The 13552-nt window shown below is 48.7% G+C and overlaps 1 protein-coding gene across 11 annotated transcripts in view; it reads right to left on the reverse strand.

Moving 5' to 3' along the window:
- The window catches only part of stxbp5l (syntaxin binding protein 5L), an 81398-nt gene that overhangs the window by 15527 nt on the left and 52319 nt on the right, over positions 1-13552 (reverse strand). For 7 of the 11 annotated variants that reach the window (XM_087804741.1, XM_087804738.1, XM_087804736.1 and 4 more), the window contains exons 18-19: positions 13011-13162; positions 1-62 (exon numbers count right to left, since the gene is read on the reverse strand). The exon at positions 1-62 is cut by the window's left edge and continues 7 nt beyond it. In XM_087804741.1, coding sequence (XP_087660867.1) covers positions 1-62; positions 13011-13162 — 214 coding nt within the window. The remainder of the gene's footprint in view (positions 63-13010; positions 13163-13552) is intronic. The other 4 variants (XM_087804739.1, XM_087804737.1, XM_087804733.1 and 1 more) reach the window with 1 other exon arrangement.

A 13552-nucleotide genomic window follows, 5' to 3' on the forward strand; every position in this document is an offset into this window, starting at 1 on the left:
AGACGTGCGGATCCTTTTCTTTGAGTCAGAATAAAAGCTAGTCAGGCCTCGCATGCAAAGTTCTGTTGCGACACCAGGAGCCACAGAGTCACCAGAAGGATCAGTGGTGGAGCAAGAGTTTGAAAAAAGTGAAGAGAAATGTTTTTGTGGAGAGGATGAGATATTGTGAAGGTCAGAGTGTTAAAAGAAAGTGAGGGGGAAGAGAAAGAGAAGAACACATCGGCTTTGAGTAAAAGAAAAAGGGAAACCAAGCAGTTAGATTCTGGGACGTCAAGTTTCAACAACAAATATTATCAGTTGAAGTCATTTGAAAGAAAATTGAGTCAGAAAGACAGTCTCTTTAAAGGCAAAACATTTCAAACTTCAAATAATTTTGAACCATTGAGGAACAAATTTCAAAACTGTTGCAAGACAGTCTGTTTTCATGCTAAAGACAATTGCAGCAGAAGAACCAACGATTGAACTAATATAAGTATTTTAATGAACGTTCTAAATGAAATGATCTTAAATGATCCCATTTCATTTTTTCTGAAAAAATCAAACTTCATCTTCTCATTATGTCTACTGTTGATTCTATTCAGAGTAATCTGTTCTTTTTAAAGTTCTACACAAAAATGTTTGTTCATTTTAATGTAGCAACTGGAGTACTTCACTTGTTATTCTTTAAACTTTAGCCACAAAGAAGCGTAAAATATAAACTTATTTCATTAATTCTGATAAATTCTTCTCATGTGGAGAACTTCAATCCAAGAGGTTACAGACGAGCAGTCCTGAGGTATTTGGATTTTATTTAAGTGTCATTTTGGACGAAGACAACTGAGCTACAGTCGCTACATTAAAACATTTTTGTCTGAAACTCTGAATATAATCAACAATAGTCAACATGAGTGAAGTTTGAATTGAGATCTTCCATGTTCAAGCACTTTAGGAGGCGACGACTCATCGGCACCTCAATACTAGTCTTCGTCTCAAGTGCACTGGGATGTAAGATTCTCTGACGCACCTGCAGCGCGACAGCTATGATGGGGGAGCTACAGCTATGATGGGGGGAGCTACAGCTATGATGGGGGAGCTACAGCTATGATGGGGGGAGCTACAGCTATGATGGGGGGAGCTACAGCTATGATGGGGGAGCTACAGCTATGATGGGGGAGCTACAGCTATGATGGGGGAGCTACAGCTATGATGGGGGAGCTAAAGCTATGATGGGGGGAGCTACAGCTATGATGGGGGAGCTACAGCTATGATGGGGGGAGCTACAGCTATGATGGGGGGAGCTACAGCTATGATGGGGGAGCTACAGCTATGATGGGGGGAGCTACAGCTATGATGGGGGAGCTACAGCTATGATGGGGGAGCTACAGCTATGATGGGGGGAGCTACAGCTATGATGGGGGAGCTACAGCTATGATGGGGGAGCAACAGCTATGATGGGGGAGCTACAGCTATGATGGGGGGAGCTACAGCTATGATGGGGGGAGCTACAGCTATGATGGGGGAGCTACAGCTATGATGGGGGAGCTACAGCTATGATGGGGGGAGCTACAGCTATGATGGGGGGAGCTACAGCTATGATGGGGGAGCTACAGCTATGATGGGGGGAGCTACAGCTATGATGGGGGAGCTACAGCTATGATAGGGGGAGCTACAACTATGATGGGGGAGCTACAGCTATGATAGGGGGAGCTACAGCTATGATGGGGGAGCTACAGCTATGATGGGGGGAGCTACAGCTATGATAGGGGGAGCTACAGCTATGATAGGGGAGCTACAGCTATGATGGGGGAAGCTACAGCTATGATACGGGGAGCTAAAGCTATGATGAGGGGAGCTACTACAGCTATGATAGGGGGAGCTACAGCTATGATGGGGGGAGCTACAGCTATGATGGGGGGAGCTACAGCTATGATGGGGGAGCTACAGCTATGATAGGGGGAGCTACAGCTACTGTATGATAGGGTGATAGGGGGAGCTACAGGTATGATACGGGGAGCTACAGCTATGATAGGGGGAGCTACAGCTACTGTATGATAGGGGGAGCTACAGCTACTGTATGATAGGGGGAGCTACAGGTATGATACGGGGAGCTACAGCTATGATAGGGGGAGCTACAGCTACTGTATGATAGGGGGAGCTACAGCTATGATACGGGGAGCTACAGCTATGATAGGGGGAGCTACAGCTACTGTATGATAGGGGGAGCTACAGCTACTGTATGATGGGGGAGCTACAGGTATGATGGGGGAGCTACAGCTATGATAGGGGGAGCTACAGGTATGATGGGGGAGCTACAGCTATGATGGGGGAGCTACAGCTATGATAGGGGAGCTACAGCTATGATGGGGGGAGCTACAGCTATGATACGGGGAGCTACAGCTATGATAGGGGGAGCTACAGCTATGATAGGGGGAGCTACAGCTATGATAGGGGGAGCTACTACAGCTATGATAGGGGGAGCTACAGCTATGATAGGGGGAGCTACTACAGCTATGATGGGGGAGCTACAGCTATGATGGGGGGAGCTACAGCTATGATAGGGGAGCTACAGCTATGATGGGGGAGCTAGAGCTATGATACGGGGAGCTACAGCTATGATAGGGGGAGCTACAGCTATGATGGGGGAGCTACAGCTATGATAGGGGGAGCTACTACAGCTATGATGGGGGAGCTACAGCTATGATAGGGGGAGCTACAGCTATGATGGGGGTAGCTACAGCTATGATGGGGGAGCTACAGCTATGATGGGGGAGCTACAGCTATGATAGGGGGAGCTACTACAGCTATGATAGGGGGAGCTACAGCTACTGTATAATGGGGGAGCTACAGGTATGATGGGGGAGCTACAGCTATGATAGGGGGAGCTACAGGTATGATGGGGGAGCTACAGCTATGATGGGGGAGCTACTACAGCTATGATAGGGGGAGCTACAGCTATAATGGGGGAGCTACAGCTATGATGGGGGAGCTACAGCTATGATAGGGGGTGCTACAGCTATGATGGGGGAGCTACAGCTATGATAGGGGGAGCTACAGCTATGATGGGGGAGCTACTACAGCTATAATAGGGGGAGCTACAGCTATGATAGGGGGAGCTACAGCTATGATAGGGGGAGCTACAGCTATGATGGGGGGAGCTACAGCTATGATGGGGGAGCTACAGCTATGATAGGGGGAGCTACAGCTATGATGGGGGAGCTACAGCTATGATAGGGGGAGCTACAGCTATGATGGGGGAGCTACAGCTATGATGGGGGGAGCTACAGCTATGACAGGGGGAGCTACAGCTATGATAGGGGGAGCTACTACAGCTATGATAGGGGGAGCTACAGCTATGATGGGGGGAGCTACAGCCATGATGGGGGAGCTAAAGCTATGATGGGGGAGCTACAGCTATGATAGGGGAGCTACAGCTATGATGGGGGGAGCTACAGCTATGATACGGGGAGCTAAAGCTATGATGGGGGAGCTACAGCTATGATGGGGGAGCTACAGCTATGATAGGGGGAGCTACAGCTATGATGGGGGAGCTACAGCTATGATAGGGGGAGCTACTACAGCTATGATAGGGGGAGCTACAGCTATGATGGGTGGAGCTACAGCTATGATGGGGGAGCTACAGCTATGATGGGGGGAGCTACAGCTATGATAGGGGAGCTACAGCTATGATGGGGGAAGCTACAGCTATGATACGGGGAGCTAAAGCTATGATGAGGGGAGCTACTACAGCTATGATAGGGGGAGCTACAGCTATGATGGGGGGAGCTACAGCTATGATGGGGGGAGCTACAGCTATGATGGGGGAGCTACAGCTATGATAGGGGGAGCTACAGCTACTGTATGATAGGGTGATAGGGGGAGCTACAGGTATGATACGGGGAGCTACAGCTATGATAGGGGGAGCTACAGCTACTGTATGATAGGGGGAGCTACAGCTACTGTATGATAGGGGGAGCTACAGGTATGATACGGGGAGCTACAGCTATGATAGGGGGAGCTACAGCTACTGTATGATAGGGGGAGCTACAGCTATGATACGGGGAGCTACAGCTATGATAGGGGGAGCTACAGCTACTGTATGATAGGGGGAGCTACAGCTACTGTATGATGGGGGAGCTACAGGTATGATGGGGGAGCTACAGCTATGATAGGGGGAGCTACAGGTATGATGGGGGAGCTACAGCTATGATGGGGGAGCTACAGCTATGATAGGGGAGCTACAGCTATGATAGGGGGAGCTACTACAGCTATGATAGGGGGAGCTACAGCTACTGTATAATGGGGGAGCTACAGGTATGATGGGGGAGCTACAGCTATGATAGGGGGAGCTACAGGTATGATGGGGGAGCTACAGCTATGATGGGGGAGCTACTACAGCTATGATAGGGGGAGCTACAGCTATAATGGGGGAGCTACAGCTATGATGGGGGAGCTACAGCTATGATAGGGGGTGCTACAGCTATGATGGGGGAGCTACAGCTATGATAGGGGGAGCTACAGCTATGATGGGGGAGCTACTACAGCTATAATAGGGGGAGCTACAGCTATGATAGGGGGAGCTACAGCTATGATAGGGGGAGCTACAGCTATGATGGGGGGAGCTACAGCTATGATGGGGGAGCTACAGCTATGATAGGGGGAGCTACAGCTATGATGGGGGAGCTACAGCTATGATAGGGGGAGCTACAGCTATGATGGGGGAGCTACAGCTATGATGGGGGGAGCTACAGCTATGACAGGGGGAGCTACAGCTATGATAGGGGGAGCTACTACAGCTATGATAGGGGGAGCTACAGCTATGATGGGGGGAGCTACAGCCATGATGGGGGAGCTAAAGCTATGATGGGGGAGCTACAGCTATGATAGGGGAGCTACAGCTATGATGGGGGGAGCTACAGCTATGATACGGGGAGCTAAAGCTATGATGGGGGAGCTACAGCTATGATGGGGGAGCTACAGCTATGATAGGGGGAGCTACAGCTATGATGGGGGAGCTACAGCTATGATAGGGGGAGCTACTACAGCTATGATAGGGGGAGCTACAGCTATGATGGGTGGAGCTACAGCTATGATGGGGGAGCTACAGCTATGATGGGGGGAGCTACAGCTATGATAGGGGAGCTACAGCTATGATGGGGGAAGCTACAGCTATGATACGGGGAGCTAAAGCTATGATGAGGGGAGCTACTACAGCTATGATAGGGGGAGCTACAGCTATGATGGGGGGAGCTACAGCTATGATGGGGGGAGCTACAGCTATGATGGGGGAGCTACAGCTATGATAGGGGGAGCTACAGCTACTGTATGATAGGGTGATAGGGGGAGCTACAGGTATGATACGGGGAGCTACAGCTATGATAGGGGGAGCTACAGCTACTGTATGATAGGGGGAGCTACAGCTACTGTATGATAGGGGGAGCTACAGGTATGATACGGGGAGCTACAGCTATGATAGGGGGAGCTACAGCTACTGTATGATAGGGGGAGCTACAGCTATGATACGGGGAGCTACAGCTATGATAGGGGGAGCTACAGCTACTGTATGATAGGGGGAGCTACAGCTACTGTATGATGGGGGAGCTACAGGTATGATGGGGGAGCTACAGCTATGATAGGGGGAGCTACAGGTATGATGGGGGAGCTACAGCTATGATGGGGGAGCTACAGCTATGATAGGGGAGCTACAGCTATGATGGGGGGAGCTACAGCTATGATACGGGGAGCTACAGCTATGATAGGGGGAGCTACAGCTATGATTGGGGAGCTACAGCTATGATAGGGGGAGCTACAGCTATGATAGGGGGAGCTACTACAGCTATGATAGGGGGAGCTACAGCTATGATAGGGGGAGCTACTACAGCTATGATGGGGGAGCTACAGCTATGATAGGGGAGCTACAGCTATGATGGGGGAGCTAGAGCTATGATACGGGGAGCTACAGCTATGATGGGGGAGCTACAGCTATGATAGGGGGAGCTACTACAGCTATGATGGGGGAGCTACAGCTATGATAGGGGGAGCTACAGCTATGATGGGGGTAGCTACAGCTATGATGGGGGAGCTACAGCTATGATGGGGGGAGCTACAGCTATGATAGGGGGAGCTACTAAAACTACAGCTATTAAAACTGAAACTCTGGTGATTGCTCCTGATGATACGATTCCAGGGTTGAGTCAGTACTTGGGTGACTTAGGTCAGTCTGTCAAACTGAGCCTGAGAAACCTGGGTGTTGTATTTGATAAAGACATGTCTCTTGTTCAACACTGTAGAAAACTGACCAGAAACTGTTTCCTTCAACTGAGAAAAATCTCTAAACTTAGGAAAATGCTGTCACAACATGATCTGGAGCTTGTAATACATGCGTTTGTTTCTTCTCGTCTGGACTATTGTAACAGTTTGTTTTCATGTCTTAACAAGAAGGAGCTGTCTCGCCTGCAGTTGATTCAGAACTCTGCAGCGAGAATTCTGACCCGCTCTAGTAGAAGAACTCACATTTCTCCGGTCCTTAAAACTCTTCACTGGCTTCCAGTTTCTTTCAGGATCAACTTTAAAATTCTGGTTCTTACTTTCAGAGCTATTCATGGTCAGGCTCCTCCTTACATCACTGGTCTGATCCAGCCTTACACCCCAGCTCGGGCTCTGAGGTCTGTGGATCAGAATCTACTTATGGTTCCACGCACACGGCTCAGGACCAGAGGAGAGAAATCTTTTCAGGCTGTTGCTCCTAAGCTTTGGAACAATCTTCCTCTCTCTTTGCGCTTGATGGAGTCTACTGACTCCTTTAAGAAACATCTTAAGACGTTTCTATTTGTGCAGGCTTTTCCTTGAATTTCTCGAACTCCTGTGTTGTTCTCAGTATTATCTTGATCTTTGAAGTATGTACTGTTTTGAGTATTGTTTTGATTGTTAAAGCGTTTTGTGACCCTGGTCTCGAAAAGCGCTATATAAATATATATTACTTACTTACTTACTTACTTACTTACTACAGCTATGATAGGGGGAGCTACAGCTACTGTATAATGGGGGAGCTACAGGTATGATGGGGGAGCTACAGCTATGATAGGGGGAGCTACAGGTATGATGGGGGAGCTACAGCTATGATAGGGGGAGCTACAGCTACTGTATAATGGGGGAGCTACAGGTATGATGGGGGAGCTACAGCTATGATAGGGGGAGCTACAGGTATGATGGGGGAGCTACAGCTATGATGGGGGAGCTACTACAGCTATGATAGGGGGAGCTACAGCTATAATGGGGGAGCTACAGCTATGATGGGGGGAGCTACAGCTATGATGGGGGAGCTACAGCTATGATAGGGGGAGCTACAGCTATGATGGGGGAGCTACAGCTATGATAGGGGGAGCTACACCTATGAACGGGGAGCTACTACAGCTATAATAGGGGGAGCTACAGCTATGATGGGGGGAGCTACAGCTATGATGGGGGAGCTACAGCTATGATGGGGGGAGCTACAGCTATGATAGGGGGAGCTACAGCTATGATAGGGGGAGCTACTACAGCTATGATAGGGGGAGCTACAGCTATGATGGGGGGAGCTACAGCTATGATGGGGGAGCTACAGCTATGATGGGGGAGCTACAGCTATGATAGGGGAGCTACAGCTATGATGGGGGGAGCTACAGCTATGATAGGGGGAGCTACTACAGCTATGATAGGGGGAGCTACTACAGCTATTATAGGGGGAGCTACAGCTATGATGGGGGAGCTAGAGCTATGATACGGGGAGCTACAGCTATGCTAGGGGGAGCTACAGCTATGATGGGGGAGCTACAGCTATGATAGGGGGAGCTACTACAGCTATGATGGGGGAGCTACAGCTATGATAGGGGGAGCTACAGCTATGATGGGGGTAGCTACAGCTATGATGGGGGAGCTACAGCTATGATGGGGGGAGCTACAGCTATGATAGGGGGAGCTACTACAGCTATGATAGGGGGAGCTACAGCTACTGTATGATGGGGGAGCTACAGGTATGATGGGGGAGCTACAGCTATGATAGGGGGAGCTACAGGTATGATGGGGGAGCTACAGCTATGATGGGGGAGCTACTACAGCTATGATAGGGGGAGCTACAGCTATAATGGGGGAGCTACAGCTATGATGGGGGGAGCTACAGCTATGATGGGGGAGCTACTACAGCTATGATAGGGGGAGCTACAGCTATGATGGGGGGAGCTACAGCTATGATGGGGGAGCTACAGCTATGATAGGGGGAGCTACAGCTATGATGGGGGAGCTACAGCTATGATAGGGGGAGCTACAGCTATGATGGGGGAGCTACTACAGCTATAATAGGGGGAGCTACAGCTATGATGGGGGGAGCTACAGCTATGATGGGGGAGCTACAGCTATGATGGGGGGAGCTACAGCTATGATAGGGGGAGCTACAGCTATGATGGGGGAGCTACAGCTATGATAGGGGGAGCTACAGGTATGATGGGGGAGCTACAGCTATGATGGGGGAGCTACTACAGCTATGATAGGGGGAGCTACAGCTATAATGGGGGAGCTACAGCTATGATGGGGGGAGCTACAGCTATGATGGGGGAGCTACTACAGCTATGATAGGGGGAGCTACAGCTATGATGGGGGGAGCTACAGCTATGATGGGGGAGCTACAGCTATGATAGGGGGAGCTACAGCTATGATGGGGGAGCTACAGCTATGATAGGGGGAGCTACAGCTATGATGGGGGAGCTACTACAGCTATAATAGGGGGAGCTACAGCTATGATGGGGGGAGCTACAGCTATGATGGGGGAGCTACAGCTATGATGGGGGGAGCTACAGCTATGATAGGGGGAGCTACAGCTATGATAGGGGGAGCTACTACAGCTATGATAGGGGGAGCTACAGCTATGATGGGGGGAGCTACAGCTATGATGGGGGAGCTACAGCTATGATGGGGGAGCTACAGCTATGATAGGGGAGCTACAGCTATGATGGGGGGAGCTACAGCTATGATAGGGGGAGCTACTACAGCTATGATAGGGGGAGCTACAGCTATGATGGGGGGAGCTACAGCTATGATGGGGGAGCTACAGCTATGATGGGGGAAGCTACTACAGCTATTATAGGGGGAGCTACAGCTATGGTGGGGGGGGCTACAGCTATGATGGGGAGCTACAGCTATGATGGGGGGAGCTACTACAGCTATGATGGGGGGAGCTACAGCTATGATAGGGGGAGCTACTACAGCTATGATAGGGGGAGCTACAGCTATGATGGGGGGAGCTACAGCTATGATGGGGGAGCTACAGCTATGATAGGGGGAGCTACAGCTATGATGGGGGAGCTACAGCTATGAAAGGGGGAGCTACAGCTATGATAGGGGAGCTACAGCTATGATGGGGGGAGCTACAGCTATGATAGGGGGAGCTACAGCTATGATAGGGGGAGCTACAGCTATGATGGGGGAGCTACAGCTATGATGGGGGAGCTACAGCTATGATGGGGGGAGCTACAGCTATGATAGGGGGAGCTACAGCTATGATAGGGGGAGCTACTACAGCTATGATAGGGGGAGCTACAGCTATGATGGGGGAGCTACAGCTATGATGGGGGAGCTACAGCTATGATGGGGGGAGCTACTACAGCTATGATAGGGGGAGCTACAGCTATGATGGGGGAGCTACAGCTATGATGGGGGAGCTACAGCTATGATGGGGGGAGCTACAGCTATGATAGGGGGAGCTACTACAGCTATGATAGGGGGATCTACAGCTATGATGGGGGGAGCTACAGCTATGATGGGGTAGCTACAGCTATGATGGGGGGAGCTACAGCTATGATGGGCGGAGCTACAGCTATGATAGGGGGAGCTACAGCTATGATGGGGGGAGCTACAGCTATGATGGGGGAGCTACAGCTATGATGGGGGGAGCTACAGCTATGATGGGGTAGCTAAAGCTATGATGGGAGGAGCTACAGCTATGATGGGGGAAGCTACAGCTATGATAGGGGGAGCTACTACAGCTATGATAGGGGGAGCTGCAGCTATGATGGGGGAGCTACAGCTATGATGGGGGAGCTACAGCTATGATGGGGGGAGCTACAGCTATGATAGGGGGAGCTACTACAGCTATGATAGGGGGAGCTACTACAGCTATGATAGGGGGAGCTACAGCTATGATGGGGGAGCTACAGCTATGATGGGGGAGCTACAGCTATGATAGGTGGAGCTACTACAGCTATGATAGGGGGAGCTACAGCTATGATGGGGGAGCTACAGCTATGATGGGGGAGCTACTACAGCTATGATGGGGGGAGCTACAGCTATGATGGGGTAGCTACAGCTATGATGGGAGGAGCTACAGCTATGATGGGGGAGCTACAGCTATGATGGGGGGAGCTACAGCTATGATAGGGGGAGCTACAGCTATGATAGGGGGAGCTACTACAGCTATGATAGGGGGAGCTACAGCTATGATGGGGGAGCTACAGCTATGATGGGGGAGCTACAGCTATGATGGGGGGAGCTACAGCTATGATAGGGGGAGCTACTACAGCTATGATAGGGGGGGCTACAGCTATGATAGGGGGAGCTACTACAGCTATGATAGGGGGAGCTACAGCTATGATGGGGGAGCTACAGCTATGATGGGGGAGCTACAGCTATGATAGGGGGAGCTACTACAGCTATGATAGGGGGAGCTACAGCTATGATGGGGGAGCTACAGCTATGATGGGGGAGCTACTACAGCTATGATAGGGGGAGCTACAGCTATGATGGGGGGAGCTACAGCTATGATGGGGAGCTACAGCTATGATGGGGGAGCTACAGCTATGATAGGGTGAGCTACAGCTATGATTGGGGGAGCTACAGCTATGATAGGGGGAGCTACAGCTATGATAGGGGGAGCTACAGCTATGATGGGGGAGCTACAGCTATGATAGGGGGAGCTACAGCTATGATGAGGGAGCTACAGCTATGATAGGGGGAGCTACAGCTATGATGAGGGAGCTACAGCTATGATAGGGGGAGCTACAGCTATGATGAGGGAGCTACAGCTATGATAGGGGGAGCTACAGCTATGATAGGGGAGCTACAGCTATGATAGGGGGAGCTACTACAGCTATGATGGGGGAGCTACAGCTATGATGAGGGAGCTACAGCTATGATAGGGGGAGCTACAGCTATGATGAGGGAGCTACAGCTATGATAGGGGGAGCTACAGCTATGATGAGGGAGCTACAGCTATGATAGGGGGAGCTACAGCTATGATAGGGGGAGCTACAGCTATGATGGGGGAGCTACTACAGCTATGATAGGGGGAGCTACAGCTATGATGGGGGAGCTACTACAGCTATGATAGGGGGAGCTACAGCTATGATGAGGGAGCTACAGCTATGATAGGGGGAGCTACAGCTATGATGAGGGAGCTACAGCTATGATAGGGGGAGCTACAGCTATGATGAGGGAGCTACAGCTATGATAGGGGGAGCTACAGCTATGATAGGGGGAGCTACAGCTATGATGGGGGAGCTACTACAGCTATGATAGGGGGAGCTAAAGCTATGATGGGGAGCTGTATATTATACGACATAGATGTCGTTGAACACACAAGCAGTGACTGGTGTGTGTTGTGTGAGCGAGAGGCAGAGAAAGAAGTTTCTCTTTGAAGATTAATAAAGAAGCAAATATATTGAAAAAATGTAAAAACATTTCAACAGTTGCAATGTGTTCAACTTAAGGTGCTACACTTTAATGTTCCCTCTATTACAAAGAAACTGTTTTTCTTAGTTCCATCACTTCAAGTAAAACTGAAGTGTGTATGTGCGTGTGTGTTAAAGTGTGTATGTGCGCGTTTACTAAAGTGTGTATGTGCGTGTGTGTTAAAGTGTGAATGTGCGTGTGTGTTAAAGTGTGTATGTTCGGTGTGTTAAAGTGTGTATGTGTGACTCTTGTATCATCAGTGTGTGTGTGTGTTGTTGTGATGTGTGACTCTATTGTATCATCAGTGTGTGTGTGTTGTTGTGATGTGTGACTCTATTGTATCATCAGTTTGTGTGTGTTGTTGTGATGTGTGACTCTATTGTATCATCAGTGTGTGTGTGTTGTTGTGATGTGTGACTCTATTGTATCATCAGTGTGTGTGTTGTTGTGATGTGTGACTCTATTGTATCATCAGTGTGTGTGTGTGTTGTTGTGATGTGTGACTCTATTGTATCATCAGTGTGTGTGTTGTTGTGATGTGTGACTCTATTGTATCATCAGTGTGTGTGTGTGTTGTTGTGATGTGTGACTCTATTGTATCATCAGTGTGTGTTTGTTGTGATGTGTGACTCTATTGTATCATCAGTGTGTTTGTTGTGATGTGTGACTCTATTGTATCTTAAACTCCACTGAAAACACTTTCTGGAGATTAAATCTTGTTAACCATTACCACACCCACTCTGCTGGGATTGGTCAAGCATGGAGGTTTTTTATGTGTGTCATCAATTCCGGAAGTCTCCACCTCCAAGGGACTCGTTGTATAAACAAAGCATGATTTCAGCTGGAGAAGTGAAGCCAAGTGTGTTGAATAAAGTTTGAACTGGAGTGAAAAATGAAGGAAGAAAAATTCAACCTTCACTCATGTTCTCATATCGACTAATGTTGGTTAATATCAGAGTAATCTGTTCTTTTTAGAGACAAAAATGTTTGTTCATTTTAATGTAGTGACTGGAGCTCAGTTGTCTTCGTTTTCATCTTCGTCCAAAAAGACTTTTAACAACATCTAGACACCTTCAAACTGCTCGACTGTAACTTCATCTTGGATGAAGCTCCACATGAGAAGAATTGATCAGAGAAACTGAAATGACCTTGGTTTTGAACAACCCAGTGATTTTAATGACTCATAACTTTCATAAGCAACATTTTAATTTGTGTTGAATAAAAGAGAACAGGAAAGAGGAGAAAGAGGAGAGATAAGATTGACAGATAAGGTTCTCGATCCATGAGTCAGATGCACAGACACATGCGTCTTCGAGTGTCTCAACACAAGTCACTACCTGAGGTGGATTGTCTGTTCCTGCGAGGCGAGCGAGTCAGACGCTGGAAAGGATCCGCAGACCCGTACAAATCCATTGTTGACATACACAATAGGATACTTTTCTGAAGGAAGTCCACCACGGCGAGGCCATTACAGTTCCCGAACGCCAGACTGGACAAAGACAAGATCATTGAATCATTGATCAATAAACACAAGATCATTGAATCATTGATCAATAAACACAAGATCATTGAATCATTGATCAATAAACACAAGATAATTGAATCATTGATCAATAAACACAAGGTCATTGAATCATTGATCAATAAACACAAGATCTTTGAATCATTGATCAATAAACACAAGATCATTGAATCATTGATCAATAAACACAAGATCATTGAATCATTGATCAATAAAGACGAGATCATTGAATCATTGATCAATAAACACAAGATCATTGAATCATTGATCAATAAACACAAGATCATTGAATCATTGATCAATAAACACAAGGTCATTGAATCATTGATCAATAAACACAAGATCTTTGAATCATTG

The sequence above is a fragment of the Callionymus lyra genome, chromosome 12 (assembly GCF_982586985.1).
Source record: "Callionymus lyra chromosome 12, fCalLyr1.hap1.1, whole genome shotgun sequence".
NCBI classification, from domain to species: Eukaryota; Metazoa; Chordata; class Actinopteri; order Syngnathiformes; family Callionymidae; genus Callionymus; species Callionymus lyra.